General features: G+C 38.0%; 1 protein-coding gene across 1 annotated transcript; it reads left to right on the forward strand.

The window, feature by feature from the left end:
- Positions 1–12,580: 12,580 nt before the first annotated feature.
- Positions 12,581–18,299, forward strand: pts (6-pyruvoyltetrahydropterin synthase). Its single transcript, XM_047377274.1, has 6 exons — positions 12,581–12,863; positions 14,000–14,079; positions 14,188–14,210; positions 14,292–14,348; positions 15,741–15,811; positions 16,444–18,299. Exons 1-6 carry the CDS (start codon positions 12,772–12,774, stop codon positions 16,565–16,567), a joined length of 447 nt encoding a protein of 148 aa, XP_047233230.1. The 5' UTR covers positions 12,581–12,771; the 3' UTR covers positions 16,568–18,299.
- Positions 18,300–18,679: the final 380 nt, after the last annotated feature.

An 18,679-nucleotide genomic window follows, 5' to 3' on the forward strand; every position in this document is an offset into this window, starting at 1 on the left:
ACTGCAATCAAACAATTCCTATAACTGTCAGTGAGACTTCTGCACCTCTCAGCAGGTATTCTGGCCCACTCCTCATGAGCAAACTGCTCCAGTTGTCTCAGGTGTGAAGGATGCGTTTTTCAGACGGCATGTTTCAGCTCCTTCCAAAGATGTTCAGAATTTAGGTCAGGGTTTATAGAGGCCACTTCAGAATAGTCCAATGTTTTCCTCTTAGTCATTCTTGGGTGTTCTTAGCTGTGTGTTTTGGGTCATTATCCTGTTGAGACCAAGCTTTCTGACACTGGACCGCACATTTCTCTCTAGAATCCTTTTATAGTCTTGAGATTTCATTATACCTGAACAGATTCAAGACACCCTGTGCCAGATGCAGCAAAGCAGCCCCAGAACATAACAGAGCTTCCTCCATGTTTCACAGTAGGGACTTTGTTCTTTTCTTCATATGCTTCATTTTTCCATCTGTGAACATAGAGCTAATGTACAGTACCTTGCCAAAAAGTTCAATATTTGTCTCATCTGTCCATAGGACATTCTCCCAGAAGCTTTGTGGGTTGTCAACATGTAGTTTGGCAAATTCCAGTCTGGCTGTTTTATGATTTGTTTTCAACAATGGTCTCCTTGGTCGTCTCCCATTGAGTTCACTTTGCCTCAAACAACAAGTTTTTCTGGGCTCTTTTGTTACCGTTCGTATTATCCGTCTCTTTGTTTTGTCATCAATTTTCCTCCTGTGGCCACGTCCAGGGAGGTTGGCTACAGTCCCATGGAGCTTACATTTCTGAATAATATGTGCAACTGTAGTCACAGGAACATGACGCTGCTTGGAGGTGGTCTTATAACCTTTACTTTTAACATGCTTGTCTATAATTTACTTTCTAATCTCCTGAGAAAACTCTTTCCTTCGCTTCCTCTGGTCCATGTTGAGTGTGGTACACACCATGTCACCAAACAGCACAGTGACTACCTGTAGCCCTATATATCGGCTCACTGACTGATTACAAGAATGTAGACACCTGTGATGCTAATTAATGGACACACCTTAATTTAACACGTCCCTTTGGTCACATTATTTTCAGGGGTACCATCATTTTTGTCCAGGCCTGTTTCATGAGTTATTTTTTAAAATAATTCTGTTGAAGCATGTTTGAAAAGCAATGTCTGACTTTCATTTGTTCATTTTCATAGAATTTTTATTTATTATTACCGTTGTCAGATTCAAGTTATTTCTGTGACCATTGTGGGTTTTTCTTTCATTAACCGAGGGGTAACAACAATTTTGTCCACGTGTGTAAATCCCTAAAAGTGAGCTTGTAAGAAAATGAATTACAACTTTAAAGGTGGTGGAGACTAACAAGCTAGTCAGAGGTAGCTGTGTCAGCTGATATGGGGGATCAGCATGTCCGTGGAGATAATGTTCATATAAAACCCGGAAAGCAAAAGAACATACATCTTCAATGCGGCTCCTCGGCTGAATATCCAAATGTTTACTCTATTTTTGAAAGAGCTGGAACACACTGGAGATGTACAGCAAGTTTGATAAATTGATGCAACAGGTATCAATGACAATAGTTATGTGAATTGTACTAGTTTAAAAAACTGGTCTATTATGGAACATGTGGACAATCCAGTTTATTGCCAGTATTCTGTACCATGTTGTACCAGCATAGTCACATAATCTAAGGATAGAACCAGATTGATTTTCTATGTCTTCAGTTGCAGTTACGACCTTGGGGCGTCTGTAGTAACCAGTAATGTATAAACAGTCGATAAAGTAATACCAGCCAATAACGTTATTTTGACCAGTTTAAATGTAACTTAGCCAATAATGTAATAACTTGCCGGTAACATAATTGCCTTGGTTTTACCTTAGTGCTGCAGCATTAAAAAAAACAGTTTAACATGTGATAACTGAAGTTGAAGATGTATATAATCCATAAAGTGTACTGCATTTCTTGGAAAAAAAGTTGATTTTCTTTGTTTTTGTGCTTGACAAATCAGCCTACATACATTAGGGTGGATATAAGAGCCCATTTTAGACATTGAAAGTATGTATGTAGAATGTCGCTAACTGAATTAGATATGTAAATTCCTAATTTCATGTATGAACAAATATTTAATTAATTACTGTGAAGTGCATGTGATAATTAGACCACTCAGTGGAATGTGCTATATTTCAGAACAGTGATCATGTGACCTTCCTATGTTATTGTTATGCTACATCAAGCAGCCAATAACATAATAACTTATTAAACAAATGGCAAAATGGTATGTTATTGGCTCAAAAATGTCTCACATAATTAGCAAGTTATGTCGTTATTGCCATAACTTGCCACAGCAAAACTATGACAGTATTGTAAATTATTGTATTAAAGTCAGTTAAAAATACATTTTTATCTTGTGAATCACCAGCATTTTGGGTCCCTAATCCCACTCATAGCCGCTTGCATTAGGTCATACAAAACAAGAGCCAAAGGGTAAAGTTTTAAAACAGAGGTCCATTACAATTCATGCTTACTTTATTTTTTTACTGCATTTGATGTGTTCTTCTTACAATCTAGACAAATCACATATCAACTGTATCTTTTAATAATGTAAGAAATGGTTTATTCTGTGATCCACTGTAGGCATATATGAAGTAAAAACTATGACATCACTACTCTGGATGTTCAGTCATTTGTTTGACTTTTTAGCTAAAAAAAATTGAACCATCGAACATTCTGGCGTTCTAATATGTAATTAAACCTCAGTGATTTTTCAGCTACGATGTTTCTGGTTGATTCCATTTTTTTCTCATCATTGAGTGATTCGGGTTCCTACACAGTCTAGAAAAATATAAATTTAATTTTCAGTATTTTCCAGGTCTGGATGAATATGGAAATGAAAATAAGAGCATGGCAAACATTTGTACCTCCAGACGTAATTTCTCTTTGTCAAAATGTTGTCCTTCCTTTCATCCTTCGTTTTGTATGCCCTTCCCCCCTCCCTTTATCTCTCATGTCCCTCTGTCTTTCATTCCCTCTTTTCAATTCTCTTTCTCTGTTTCCTTCCTCCCTACCAACAGCCATTCCTACTTCATATACTTTCTCCTTACACTGTTTCCCTTCTTCCTTTTTTGATAGAACACATACCTTGTGTCATTCATTTCTTCCTTGTGCATTTCCTTATCTCCATCCTCCCTTATTTCCATCCTTTCTTTCTATCCTTTCTTGGCTCCTACATCATTCCCTTACTTTCTTGTGTCATTCCATCTTTCTTTTTCCTTTATCTTTCCTGGTGTCCTACCTCTGTTCCTTTCCATCTTTACATCCTTGTGTCCTTCCTTCCTTGTGTCCTTCCTTCCTTTGTCCTTCATACCTTCCTTTCTGGAAAAATTTGGACTTTTTACCAGAAAATGTGTACGGATCTTGGTGATACCATGATTGTGTCTTTTACTTGCTCTAAAAATAATTGTCATAAAATATAGCAATGATAATTATATGATATTATACAGTGCCTTGCGAAAGTATTCGGCCCCCTTGGACTGATCAACCTCTTGCCACATTTCAGGCTTCAAACATAAAGATATAAAATTTTAATTTTTTGTGAAGAATCAACGACAAGCAGGACACAATCATGATGTGAAGTGAAATTTATTGGATGTGTCAAACATTTTTAACAAATAAAAAACTGAAAAGTGGGGCATGCGATATTATTTGGCCACTTTACTTTCAGCAAACTCCCTCCAGAAGTTCAGTGAGGATCTCAGAATGATCCAATGTTGTCCCAAATGACTGATGATGATAAATAGAATCCACCTGTGTGTAATCAAGTCTCCGTATAAATGCACCTGCTCTGTGATAGTCTCAGGGTTCTGTTCAAAGTGCAGAGAGCATCATGAAGACCAAGGAACACACCAGGCAGGTCCGAGATACTGTTGTGGAGAAGTTTAAAGCCGGATTTGGATACAAAAAGATTTCCCAAGTTTTAAACATCCCAATGAACACTGTGCAAGCAATCATATTGAAATGGAAGGAGTATCAGACCACTGCAAATCTACCAAGACCCGGCCGTCCCTCTAAACTTTCATCTCGAACAAGGAGAAGACTGATCAGAGATGCAGCCAAGAGGCCCATGATCACTTTGGATGAACTGCAGAGATCTACAGCTGAAGTGGGAGAGTCTGTCCATAGGACAACAATCAGTCGTACACTGCACAAATCTGGCCTTTATGGAAGAGTGGCAAGAAGAAAGACATTTCTCAAAGATATCCATAAAAAGTCTCGTTTAACGTTTGCCACAAGCCACCTGGGAGACACACCAAACATGTGGAAGAAGGTGCTCTGGTCAGATGAAACCAAAATCCAACTGTTTGGCCACAATGCAAAACGATATGTTTGGCGTAAAAGCAACACAGCTCATCACTCTGAACACACCATCCCCACTGTCAAACATGGTGGTGGCAGCATTATGGTTTGGGCCTGCTTTTCGTCAGCAGGGACAGGGAAGATGGTCAAAATTGATGGGAAGATGGATGGGGCCAAATACAGCACCATTCTGGAAGAAAACCTGTTGGAGTCTGCAAGAGACCTGAGACTGGGACGGAGATTTATCTTCCAACAAGACAATGATCCAAAACATAAAGCCAAATCTACAATGGAATGGTTCACACATAAACGCATCCAGGTGTTGGAATGGTCAAGTCAAGGTCCAGACCTGAATTTAATCGAGAATCTGTGGAAAGAGCTGAAGACTGCTGTTCACGAACGCTTTCCATCCAACCTCACTGAGCTCGAGCTGTTTTGCAAGGAAGAATGGGCAAGAATTTCAGTCTCTCGATGTGCAAAACTGATGGAGACATAAGCCAAGCGACTTGCAGCTGTAATTGCAGCAAAGGGTGGAGCTACAAAGTATTAACGCAAGGGGGCCGAATAATATTGCACACCTAACTTTTCAGTTTTTTACTTGTTAAAAACGTTTGACACATCCAATAAATTTCATTCCACTTCACGCTTGTGTCCCACTTGTTGTTGATTCTTCACAAAAAATTTGAATTTTATATTTTTATGTTTGAAGCCTGAAATGTGGCAAGAGGTTGACCAGTTCAAGGGGGCCGAGTACTTTCGCAAGGCACTGTATATATATATATATATATATATAGTATTTGTTTGCAAAACCAGAGATCTCAGCATTTCAAAAAATTATTGTTGCTGCAAAAAGGATAAAAAAAATTCCAACCTGATCAACTTCAAAGAGCAGTGATTCCATATTGTCTGTCAAAGATTGTAGTGTTAATGTCAATATGTGTAAACTTACCCAATAACTTTCTGATCTCTCACTAAAGTTATGGCAGTATTAATCTCTTTTTATACTGATTTTTGGAATTTATTGTTTAAAATACAATATAGCAGGCCAGTTAAATACATCCAAATGTCACATCATCTGGATTGAAGTGTGCATATAAATACAATGTATTTGTTTTCTGAATGCAAATAATGCTGACAATAATATATATGTAGCAGGCCTTACTTGCTTTATCTTCGTGTGATACTTCAAATGATTAAACACATTACTGTATATATTGAACTATCAAACATTTGTACATAGGAGCACTCAGTGATACTGTATATGTGCACTAATAAAACTGATGAATTGTAATGAAATTTACTCCTTTATTTTTCCTGTTTTAGTTTCCTTTACAAAGTCAGTTTCTACAATTGTGAGCAAATAAAGAAATTTCCAAAATGACAAGGGATTATTTTGGCCCCGGTGATTTTATATTTTAGGCTACATTTTCCCAAAGGTTCAGCCCAGATTATTCATTTTCTTCCATACCTTATGCACTTCACTGTAGGAAACTGCCCAGATCTCACACAAACAGAAAACAGTGTTACATTGTGTCTGTGTTACAGTGTGTCTGTCAAACACAAAAAAACATTCCAAAAAAAAAACAAGGAAAGGGGTGGAGAGAAGGGGGAAGACATGCAGCAAAGGTCAACCTGCAGAGACATGAACCCATGACGGCCTGCGTCGAGGACTAGGGCCTCCAAATATGGGCCGCGCGTTTTACCCCTGCGCCACAGCCCCGGCTCAGAGCTTCCTGCTTTGTCATGGGCCATGAATATCTGCTGTACCCCTAGCAAAAAAAGCTCAAGAGCATGATGTTTGGACCTCCATGCAAACAGTATAGAGAGCATGTTCTTCTGGTCATAGTCACCATTACTCTTCCTTTAAACATGGCAAATAATTTGATTTTGGGCCCAACTGATCACAGGACTGTCTGCCAATGTTTCTCTGAATCATTTAGATGTTGACAAACAGACATAAGACTGATGCATATGCATTTTATAGCAGTTGACTGTAAGACTGCAAGCTGTGTTATCAATCATTTCCTTGGTGTTTGTGGCATCAACTGCCTTGAGATCATTAGCAGGTTTCTGCTGTGGGCTGATACCTCAGCTTCCCCATGATCATTCTCACCCTTTGAGCCAAGTTCTCGCTATTAATATTTAATCATTCCCATTATTTGTAGCCATTGCTGTCGGCCTCTCACCATGTTACTTGCCGATGATCTTGTTGCCAGCTTTTTAGTTAGTAAAGATTAGTAAAGCAAGTTTCCTCAAAATGGAAAAACTTCCATAAAATTGCCCTATACCACATTCCAAACAGAGAAAACTATTGGGAGGAGTATGGTGATGAGCAGAATTTAAGAATCAAAACAAGGAAGACTTACAGATGTGGCCCAAGGAGAGCAGGACATGGAACCAAGGTGAGCGCAACAAAAGATTCCAGCAGTAAACAGTGAAAACAAGGCAATTATGAATACAAAGGAATACTGATTGGATGGAAACCAGGTGAGAACAATCAGAGGAATGCTAAGATATTGTACTCCTAATGCTACAGAAAAGATCTAAAAATTTGAGTCTTGAAAAGTATGTAATATTGAATTTAGTTTGCTGGTATTTTGACCTGTTCCTCCTGATAGAACTGTTGTAACTCAGTCAGGTTGGTAGGCCACCTTGCTCACACACATCTTTTCATCTGAGATCAGAGCTTGGGGTGACTTTACCAAAACACTGATTTTGTAACTTGAGACAAATGCATATGCTGAATTCCATTTACTCCGGAACTGGGAGTGACGTAATCTCTGAAATGGTAGCCTTCCAGTTTCCTACTTGCCTGAACGTCAGAAAAAACATGGACATTCGTGTCCTTCATTGCTTGTATATGGCCACTGTTACACCAATAACAATGACAGTTACACTGCTCTGCGCTGTATATATATAAACAGCATTGAAACATCTTATCTTATAAACACTGAAACGGTTACGACTGACTAAATGTAACATAAATATTAAAGAACTGCTAAATACAGTCAAAGTAAAAACGTTTTACTACTGTTGATGCAAGTAGCAGCCATCTTAAATGGAGACGTTGGGTATGGTTGACTTTCTAACTCGTAATTCCGACTTTTGGGGGCATTCCAGTTAAAATTTTCTACTTGGAGGACAGAAAGTCTGATTTCCGAGTACAAATGGAACGCACCAATGGAAGAACAGATACATTTGTTCTTTTACCCAAGGTTGCAAGAATAAGAACAAAATTTGTTATGGGCAGGACATTTAATTCTTTACAAGAACTGAAGTGCAGAAGTCTTCATAGGTCTTTGTCACTGCAGTACACCACCTTCATACTTCTCTGACACCACTCAGGAAAAAGGTTCTGCTCAGAATTCAAGGACAAGCTCCAATAACTCCAAGAACCAGGGCTGTAGAACAGAATGATGTCATTTAGTCCTTGTACCCCTGGGAGAGAGAAAAAAACTATTCTCTTGTTTTGCAAGATATTAATAGTCCTTAATTTGGAAGTGTGTTTATGATCGTGGTCCATTTGGAAAACCTATTTCAGAAAACAACTAAAGCATTAATGTCCTATCTGATGTCTTGAGATGTTCATTCCACGTGATGCAATTTATGATGTGCAATGCACTAGTCCATAATACTGCGACACCTGGAAAGCTCCCAGCCTTTTTCTTCCAAATCTAACGTTGACCATTAGGGTCAAAAAAATGGATTTTAGTTTAATCAGACCACTGGATATATCTCTAAAAATGAAGTTTTTTGTCAGTGTGCATTTAAAAACTGTAACCTTACTTATTATGTTCCTTTTGTAACAATGACTTCTTCCTATCTAAATGGCCTTTCAGCCTGTGTTAGGACAGTATTACTTTTTCTGGACAATTGGAGTCTCTCACCGGTTCAAGGAACATCTGCACAATGTCCTGCTTTCTTTCTGGGGTTGAAACATACATTTCACACCAAAACACATTTGCCTCCTTCCTGTATAATGGCTTGACATTTCGATGCTGTTTATACTTGTGTATATATGTTTGAACAGATGAACGTGGCACCTTCAGGCAACTTATATCCAAGGATGGACCAGACTTGGGAAAGTCAACATTTCTCTTCCTGATATCTTCACTGTTATATTTTGTTTTCCCCACGATGCCACACAAAGAAGAAGTGTGTTTGAGATGTTGCCTTAAATTAAATACATCAACAGCAATAAATGGTAAATGGACTGATATTATATTGCGCTTTTCCAGTCATACATACCACTCAAAGCGATCACTAGAGCCACATTCACCCAATCGCACTTACCAACGCTCACACATTCGGAGACTTGATTACACACAGGTGGATTCTATTTATCATCATCAGTCATTTGGGACAACATTGGATCATTCTGAGATCCTCACTGAACTTCTGGAGTGAGTTTGCTGCACTGAAAGTAAAGGGGCCGAATAATATTGCACACCCCACTTTTCAGTTTATTATTTGTTAAACAAGTTTGACACATCCAATAACTTTCATTCCACTTTACGATTGTGTCCCACTTGTTGATTCTTCACAAAAAATTTGAATTTTATATCTTTATGTTTGAAGCCTGGAATGTTGCAAGAGGTTGACCCGTTCAAGGGGGCCGAGTACTTTCGCAAGGCACTATGTGTTATAGTCCGGTCCTGTAAAATCACTTTGCCCAGACATTTTCAGTGTCTCTCATATTTTTGAATTGGAACACACCACATTTTTTGTCACATTTGAAATATTTTGCATGGGGGATTAAGAGCATAATTTAACAATAACTGGAAACTAGGGTAACATTTGGCTCTCAGGTGTTACGTCATATCACACTTCTCAACAATACCATGGCAATAAGACAACACTGTCACAGTGAAATATAAATGCATAATATATGGGGTAATGGTCTATTCTGGGACGTATTCCTTTTGTTTTTGCTATTAAGATGGCCTAAACTCCTGACTAAAGCTTCCTCCATGTAAGGTCGAAACACAGTTCTCTTAGTGTCCTGTAGCTTTTTGTTAGATCATAGTTACAGAAGGCTTTGGCATGCTGGTTTAATTTAATGAGATACGATAAGACTTGGTTGATAAGATTTTTGGGCAAAAATGAAAAGAGGGACAGGGGAAAAATGAGTAGAAGGAGTAATTATAAATCTGGGAGGAAACTATCTGGTGACTCTCATATGACAACCATAGTGCTTTAAAAGTCAACATGTGATCTTAAAGCGTGAAGAAAGTGTGAAAACCTGTAATGTTGTTAGAAACGGGCTTTCTAATATATCAAGCTGAAAAGCTGACAGCAAGAATGGCTCGTTATCACCTAAGGCTGGTGATTGGAGCTGATTCTTCTCTGGAATATAGCAACAGTTCCTAAACTTTTTGTCTTCTGAAAAGTCTCATGACCTCTACTATAAAATAAAACTCCACTGAGTCAATTAAACATGGGGTATAATGACGACACCAACATTACCAGCAAATGTATTGCATACATATATTTATGCTAACATTTATAGCATTAATATTTTCTTACTTTTATCATTTGTATCAATTAGTATGATCTTAGAAGAGGATCTTATGATTGCATACTTGCTGACTTGTGACCCCAACTTTGGGAACCATTGGATTACCGAACCTAATGAGTATTTAAATACATTTCTGAATACTGCTACTTCCTTCTGTCACTTAAAGCCACAACCTTGTAAAAGTATTAATTCCCCATGAACTTATGAAAACATTTTATCTCTACCAATTTTGCACATCTGAGGACGGACCTGTTTGGGCATTCTTCTTTGCAAACTATATCAAGCTGTATCTTCTGTTTAGACGTTGATAAAAATATCTCAAAACCCAATTCAATCCTTCATCCAGTAATGGAAAGAGTACTGGTCACAACCCACCAAGACATAGCTATCAATTAAAACAAACAAGATGGGAGTATTAGAATCAGAATCAGAATCAGCTTTATTGCCAAGTACGTGCTTACAAACAAGGAGTTTGACTCCGGTACACTTTGCTCTTTTGTTCTGTTTTTGCATTACAGAATATACAAATTTACAATGTACAATGTACACATATCTAATAGAAAAGGTGCATTTGCAACATCTGTATGCTGTTGTTCTGTACTCTATTAAATGTTCATCAGAGAAACAGCCTGGGGGAAGAAACTGTCTCTGTGGCGGCTGGTTTTAGTAAACAGTGCTCTGTAGCGGCAGCCTGAAGGTAAAACTCTAAACAGTTTATGTGCAGGGTGTGTGGGGTCTGCAGTAGTATTAGTCAGAGAAGCAGCCAAGAGGCCTATAGTTGCCCTGGAGGAGCTCCAGAGATCCACTGCTTAGGTGGGAGAATCTGTTAACTGGACGACACCACAAATCTTCCTGGAAGATTTGCAAGAGCAAGCCATAAGAACTGACCAGTGCAATTTGCCACAACAGTGTAGGAGATACAGCAAATGTGAAAGAATGTGGTCAGATAAGACCTTAATTAAACTTTTTGGAATACACACTATCTCTGGTGTAAAACTAAAATTACGAGAGTAATCCTGGGGAAAAGCCTGTCGACACAAGTTTGCCTCCCAACAATACAACTGCACTAAATATAGAGTAGGAGCTACAATGAAATTAATTACATCAAAACAAAATCGTGTTAGAGTGGCTCAGTCAAAGCCCAGGCCTACAAAGGGCTGAGAATCAACCAAGACTTGAAAATTGCTGCTCACAGATACTTTCTTTTCAAATTAACAGAGTAGAATTGGTTAAAATATCACTTGATGTGCAAAGACGTTGGAGATACAGGTATATTTTTTTATCACTCATTTCAGGAAGTGAAACTCATATATAGATTCCTTCCAAATATGTCAAGTTTTAATTTCTTCTCATTTTGATGATTATGGTGTACACATAATGAAAACCCAAAATTCAGTGTCTCAGAAAATTATAATATTACATAAGATGAATCAATACTTGGTTGGGGGTCCTTTGCATGCATTACTGGCGTAGCATGGAGCTGATCAATCTGTGACATGGCTGAGGTGTATTGGAAGCCCAGGTAGCTTTGCATTCTTGGGTCTGGTGTCTCTCATCTTCCTCTTGACAATACTCCATAGATTCTCTATGGGATTCAGGTCAGGTCAGTTTGCTGGCCAATCAAGCACAGAAACACCATGGTCAATGAACCAGCTTTTGGTACCTTTGGCAGTGTAGGCAGGTGCCAGGTCCTCCTGGAACATGAAACCAGCATCTCCTTAAAGCTTGTCAGCAAAAGGAAGCATGAAATGCTCCTGGTAGATGGCTGCATTTACTGCGGACTTCAGAAAACTCAGTGAACCAGGAAAAACACCACTAGATGACAAGGCACCACAAATCATCACTGACTGTGGAAACTTTACACTAAACTTCAAGCTACATGGATTATGTGCCTCTCCATTCTTTCTCCAGACTCTGGGACATTGTTTTCCAAATCAGATGGAAACTTTACTTTCATCTGAAAAGAGGAGTTTGGACCATTGAGCAATAATCCAGTTCTTTTTCTCAATCCACTCCTTGTGAAGCTCTATCTAGGCTGCAGTTTTCCCTAATGCTTTCACCTTTTCCTACCAAACAGTTTCCTTCCACTTAACTTTCTATGAATATAATTGAATACAGCACTCTGTGAAAAACTGGAATTTGAATTGGAAAATTCAAAGGTGCCTTTGCAAGGCACTGCATCTGTTAAAACCATTGAATTGCATATCAAAATTATGAGATTCAAAGTTAGAAATTAGATAAAAGATAATTGAGTTTAAATGTCATAAATATCAGCTATAAAGCCACTCTTGTGAAGTATTATTGAATACAAATTATGAATACGAGATTTAGTCTGTTTTTACATTTAAAATAGTTATGATTTTCAATGTAAAAATTCTAGCTTTCAAAAATGAGTGTCATAATCATTACTACTAATTTGACCGAATATTTATGAATTTAAAAGTCATACTGGTGAGATAAAAAGTTATAATCATGACTTTCAAACTCCGGATTCTGACTTTGTCAAATAACAGGGACATTCTCTCTCCTAATCATGACTTTTAACCTAATAATTACGACTCCTCAGAATCTGTTATGTCATACAATGCACCAGTTTGTTTTTTCAAGTGGTAGAAAAGGCCTCCCATAGCGAGGAGCCGTAGGAATAAGACAGAAATAAGAAAGACTGCGAACAAAGATCCCTTTACTACTCAGTAATAACGCGCATGTGCTTGCTGTGGTGTGATCATGTTCAATTTCAGGTTTTATACTCGTGTGGTCCATGTGAGCTGTATTTATGCCCTGATATGAGCCAATCACGGACAGCGTGAGTCACGGAAGGAGGGGGTGCGTTAGCAGCAGACAGCTGGCTTTAACTCCTCTCTGTTCGGTATCAGCTTTTATTTCCATCCTCTTGCTCTACCTCTTCTGTCAAACATGGCCGAATCCTCCGGGAGCAACAAGGCAGCGGAGCGCATCGGATACATAACCCGAGTCCAGAGCTTCAGCGCCTGCCACCGACTCCACAGGTACTCTAGCTACTACTACCGCCTGTGTCTGAGGGGATTCTCCATATAAGCGTTTCCTATTGGACGCCGAATAGAGTCACAGAATACACTGGTTTGGATGAAACACAACGCTGTGCTGGTTTTCTAGATAAGCGGGCAAATATGAGGGAAATCGCAAGTTTTACTTAGAAACTCGCGATGCGTTTGACTGTGACGTCGATGTAATTAAACAAACTGTTTGTATAGTAAGGACAAAAATGAACTGTGGAGGATTTAACACTTTCCCATTTAAGTTAAAGAAAATTGCGGTATGAGCAGATCTCTTTTGGGAATTGTAGTTTTTAAAATCAACGTGCCTCAAAGCTTTAATGATGCATTTAAGTGCAGTCAATGGTGTCGTAAAATATAAACCTTACTTGCGAAATGATTGCAGAAACCCTTAACAGCAAAACAAATAGAATATGTTGCTAATACATTAACGTCTTTTGCTAAATATCCACAGTCCTTAACCACTTTACAACAACTCTCTTATAGTTTACAGCTGTTTTACTTATTGCTATTATATTAATAGCTTTACTGTAAACACACTTATACATGTACTATATTAGATAGATATAAATACGTAGATTGTATCCATTGCAACTTTTTTCGAATTTATTTGTTCAAAAAAGGAAGTAAGAAGATTACTATTGTTACTACTATTGTTACTACTGTTAAATTACTATTGTTGATTTGATACCTTCCTACCTTAGGTATGAGTGTGTGTGTGCATGGTTATTTGTCCTGTGTGTGTCTCTGTGTTAGACCTCCATAGACCTCTGAAGCTCCCCTGCGACCCTGTACAGAAGAAGCGGATATAGAAAAAAGATAAATGGATTTGATTTGTTGTATTTAAAATATTACTTTACTATGTGATCTTTAAAACTAGCAATTTTAAATTTGGCCAAAAAAATTAAAAATGCATATTTCTGAATCATTTATAAGTCTATTACTTTGTAATATACGAAATGTACTTAAATGCAACATGTGTCAATAACCCCTTGCCTCCTTTTTCTTGTTTGATCTGTGCTCTCTGAGTACAAAAGCCCTTCTGTGAAAACAGGAAAGAAACAGATTCCTGGAGCTTTTATTTATATTTTGTCTGCAACCTCTTCCAGTCTTTACCTGAGCGATGAAGAGAATAAAAAAGTATATGGAAAGTGCAACAATCCGTATGGTCATGGACACAACTACAAGGGTTTGTCCTGCTGCTTTATTCCTGTTACATAATCTATATATAGACAAAGCAGAAATACTGTTTGTGTTTTCTCCTATTCACTTGAGTGCTCTTATTTTTACTCGACAGTGGAGGTGACTGTGCGTGGAAAGGTGAGCATCACACAAATACTTCTATAAAAATTTTCAGTTCCACTAAAGATACTACAATGTGTCCTGGACATGTGTTCTTAGATTGATCCAGTAACTGGCATGGTCATGAACCTGACGGACCTAAAGAGGTGCATTGAGGTACGACGATGCTGCAAACACACTTGAGTTAATGTCAAAGAAAATGAATACATTTCACAGGCATTTTTGTTTTTATGCAAATAATAGGCAGGTAGTTTTTCTAAAACAAACTTATTATGCTGTAAATCTGCATGCCTGTTATGGCATGTCATGCCTGTTGGATTTCACTGTTACCAAAGCCATTCACTTGGTTTTGCAGCTAACGAGGCTCACACTTGATATAAATCTCCATGGCTGAGATGCTAAAGCTAATGGCTAGTGGTGGGCACATTGTGGTGACAAAAAAGAAAGAGGAGAGAAAGGTTGTGGAAATTATGGGTAAACTGCCACCGATTTTTCCATTACAATATTCAAAAATACCATCAGAACTGCATGGTTTCCTACTAACATGCAGCTGTACTTTAAAAGGTTAGTGATGTTGTTGTACTTCAGGGCCTGTGCTTTTCAGTTTGTCTCGTTAATTACTTTCCACAAGGTTGTTTTCCCAACATAACTTGTCAGATGTATGCTAATGACAGTTTTGCATATCTATTATCTATTTCAAGATAATTATGGTGGAACAATCAGTGATTTTTGTTTTCAGTTCTGCTGAAAACTGTTTATTCATTCCTTATCACTGTTTTCTTTAGCTGTTTTCATCTCAAATTAGAATATAAATTTTTTTTTTCAGTCATTAATTTTAAAAAGTGAAACCCATTTATGATTTACATTCATTATACACAGAGTGGTATATTTTAGTTGTTTACTTCTCTTAATTTTGATAGTTATGTGTTTCAGCTAATGAAAACCCAAAATTCAGTTTACTTGAAAATACAGTATTGCATCATTAAAAAAGAATTTTCAGTACAAACATGTTGGCCTATTGAAGAGCATGTCAGTGTACTGTGTCTGCACTCAATACTGGGCCAGGACTCATCAGGACTTTTAAAATCCAGCAGGTCATTTCGTACCTGTTTTGAGAATGAAAAATTGAAAGCAATGCTCTAAATCCTACTCATTGTCTACTTTAAGAAAATGTGGTTATATGGCCCTTTTAAATTCTATTTATTTGGGCCTGATTACTGGCCCAAATGGAGTTAAGTGTTGCCAGTGTCCTTGCAACAAGAAAATCCTGACCACAGTCACCAAGCAGTTAAGTAAATGGTTATGAAATGGACGTAAGAAGGGAACAAATAGCAGCACACTTGTGTTCTCATAACACAAACACCTTTTTAAAAGCCAATTTGTTCTTTAAAAAAAACATAAGTTCAGTTTTATAATAATAAATGTTTTATAATTAGGACAGTCAGAATAGGCTTCTGTAAAAACACAAAATTATAATGACAACTTCTTTTTGCCTTGCCTTTGCTGTGGTTTGGAAATCTGACTAACATTACCCTTTTCATGGAACAGGAAGTCATCATGATTCCTCTGGACCACAAAAACCTGGATAAGGATGTTCCTTACTTTGCCAATGTAGTCAGGTGTGTAACCTTCCATATGATCTCTCTATATACAGATACAGATTGTGGCATGGTGTGGAAACAATCATCTCATTTTGAACGTGACTAAAACAAAGGAGATGATTGTAGATTTTAAGAGAAACAGGAATAAGTCAAAAACTATTTCTATCATGGGAGAAGAAGTGGAGGTGGTGGAGGAGTATAAATACCTCGGTGTTCACCTGGACAACAGACTAGAGTGGAGATGCAACTGTAAAGCCATCTACAAGAAGGGACAGAGCAGACTGTACTTCTTGAGGAAGCTTAGGTCCTTTGGTGTTTGCAGCAAGATGCTGCATATCTTCTATAAGTCTGTTGTGGAGAGTGTGATCTCTTCTACCATCATCTGAAGCAGCATCAGAACCAGGGACTTAAAAAAATCTCAACAAGCTGATAAAGAAGGCTGGCTCTGTTCTGGGGACTCCTCTGGAACCTCTGGAGATCATTGTACAAAGAAGGATTCTTCATAAAATGAAGAACATCTCTTTGAGTAAACCTGTAAATTATGAGCTACAACAATATTGAATTTCTCTTTGGGATCAATAAAGTATTTCTGAATTTGAGTTTGAATTTGAATACACATGTTTACCAGATGTTTCTTCTCTGCTTATCAGCACAACAGAAAACCTGGCCGTTTACATCTGGGACAACATGGTGAAGGCTCTTCCTGCCAGCCTGCTCTACGAGATCCGGATTCACGAGACTGATAAGAACGTTGTTATATATCGAGGAGAGTAGACCGCACAGTTTAGAGCGGATTCTGCTTCCTGAGATTGATTTAAAGCTTAGCACTCTCATTTGCCTCTTTTCCATTCACAGTTCCAGCACCGCATGGCTTCGCTCCGCTCAGCCTCACTGGTGTGTTTCCACTGAGGGCTGGAAGTGTGGCTAGAAGGCCAGTAATGGAAACGGTTGCAAAACGGGCTGAGTGGAGTGGAGCCAGCCAAAGTGGAGCCCATGGAAAAGGCACTATTGTTACTCTTATATTCCAAATGTTGAGCCTTTTCGATACAGTCTTATTTTAAGAAGCCATCCAGCATCATGTAGACCAACAACCTCTGCTTTAGGATAGCAGCCTTCAAAACAGAAAGTAACATTTTTAGTTTAGTTAAATATTTTCACTTAAATATTAAAAATGAACTTTAACATGAATAATCGTAAATGGTCTAACAAATTTCTGATGTTAATAATCAGGAGCCATGAGTCAGTCCTCATTCAGGCTCTAATCATGCGATCATGAGTAAGTTTGGCAGTGTGTGCAGATTTTTCTTTTCAGTTTGTTAGTATTAAATTAGAGTCATTTGATGGCCAAACCCGCACATTTCACCATCATTTGGTGAAATGTGCATTTTGTTGCAGCTAGGCTTAGCTGATAATTAGAATGTTTATGCTACAGTCTGAAATGCATTCTCAGTCAATGTGGGACCAATATTTTCATATGGCATTATGTCATCCAGTGCGATTAAGACAGAAGGCAGATATGCAGTGGTGTGATGAGGGCACTAACTATGACAAAAAATAAAATCATACAATGTTTACATCATGGATACAAAATGGTTCGTTTGAATTAGGACGAGATAAAATGTTAAATCATTGGTACAAAACCGCTCTCAGGTGTATGTACAGATGTAGTTTTACACTGTGATGTCTTAGTAGTGGTTGTCCTCTCTCTACTTGTTGCATTTGATCCGTTTGTGTAAATCTGCAGCACTGGTGGTGTTCTACATAATGACCACAATCTGCTGTATTCTTCATATGTCTGGATGAAGAAGTAGGGTTGTAAGACAGAGGCCTTTTTGTTCAAAGAAAATATACAGTCTTGGTTAAAGTCTCCCAAAACCGTGTGGGAAAATGTGTGATGGTCTGAAATAAACAAACTTGAACTTTTGGGTCACAATTCCAAAAAGTATGTTTGGCACAGAAACAACATTGAAACAACACCAAATGAACACCTACAGTGAAACATTGTGGTGGCAACGTCATGCTGTGGGGTTACTTTCTTCCGGTGTCATTTCGAGTTTTGGCAAGGTAGATGGAACTGTGAACCTTTCCAAATACTAGTTATTTTGAAATGTCTGCCTGAAACCAGAAGATAAAGAGGGATTCTGCTTCTCAGCAGCACTGTGATTCATATACAAGAACATCTCAACATATTAAAATAATATTAAAAAGTTCAATATTTTTGTCACTCATTTCAGAAACCCAAAATTCAGTGTCTCAGAAAATAGGAATTTTGTGAAAAGGTTATAGATAATGGAAGGAGAAAGTGTGGTAAGGAAAGGTGCAACAGGGATAACTCCATGTTTGAATGTAATCTTTAAAGCCTTGAAAATTATGGAACTTTGAACTCTGTTATAATGATGTCATTATTTAACATGAATTCATGTTTTGGTTTTTGGTATTGTGCTTTGGTATTTTGGTTTGCATTCAGTTTGCATCAAAGATAGAAAATAAAGCTTACCTGAGCCTATGCCACCCTGATGTATTTATTTTATTAATTTACTTATGTATGAAAAGACTGTATGTGCTTTTTCACCTAGAGGGCCTTTCACTCTGCTAGAAACCACCATTTCTCAAAACCTGAGGTGGTCTTCACACATAGACAATGTTCAGAAGAGACCAGTAAAGACTGTACTTCCTGAGGCAACTCAAGAAGTTCAACCTTCCACAGGAGCTGCTGGTCATCTTCTACACTGCCATCATTCAGTCTGTCCTGTCTTCATCCATCTCAGTGTGGTTTGGCTCATCCATAAAACAGGACAGGTCCAGACTGCAACGAATAATCAGGACTGCAGAGAGAATAATCAGGGTTGACCTTCCCTCTATCCAGGACTTAACAGGTCTAGGGTC

Source organism: Girardinichthys multiradiatus, chromosome 10 (genome assembly GCF_021462225.1).
Source record: "Girardinichthys multiradiatus isolate DD_20200921_A chromosome 10, DD_fGirMul_XY1, whole genome shotgun sequence".
NCBI lineage: Eukaryota > Metazoa > Chordata > Actinopteri > Cyprinodontiformes > Goodeidae > Girardinichthys > Girardinichthys multiradiatus.

Bases quoted from the DNA above. Each gene is read 5' to 3' on its own strand.
- pts (XM_047377274.1), top strand. From the start codon at position 12,772: ATGGCCGAATCCTCCGGGAGCAACAAGGCAGCGGAGCGCATCGGATAC. The intron at 14,080-14,187 runs GTTTGTCCTGCT...TTTACTCGACAG, and splicing joins TCATGGACACAACTACAAGG to TGGAGGTGACTGTGCGTGGA. The intron at 15,812-16,443 runs GTGTGTAACCTT...TCTGCTTATCAG, and splicing joins TACTTTGCCAATGTAGTCAG to CACAACAGAAAACCTGGCCG.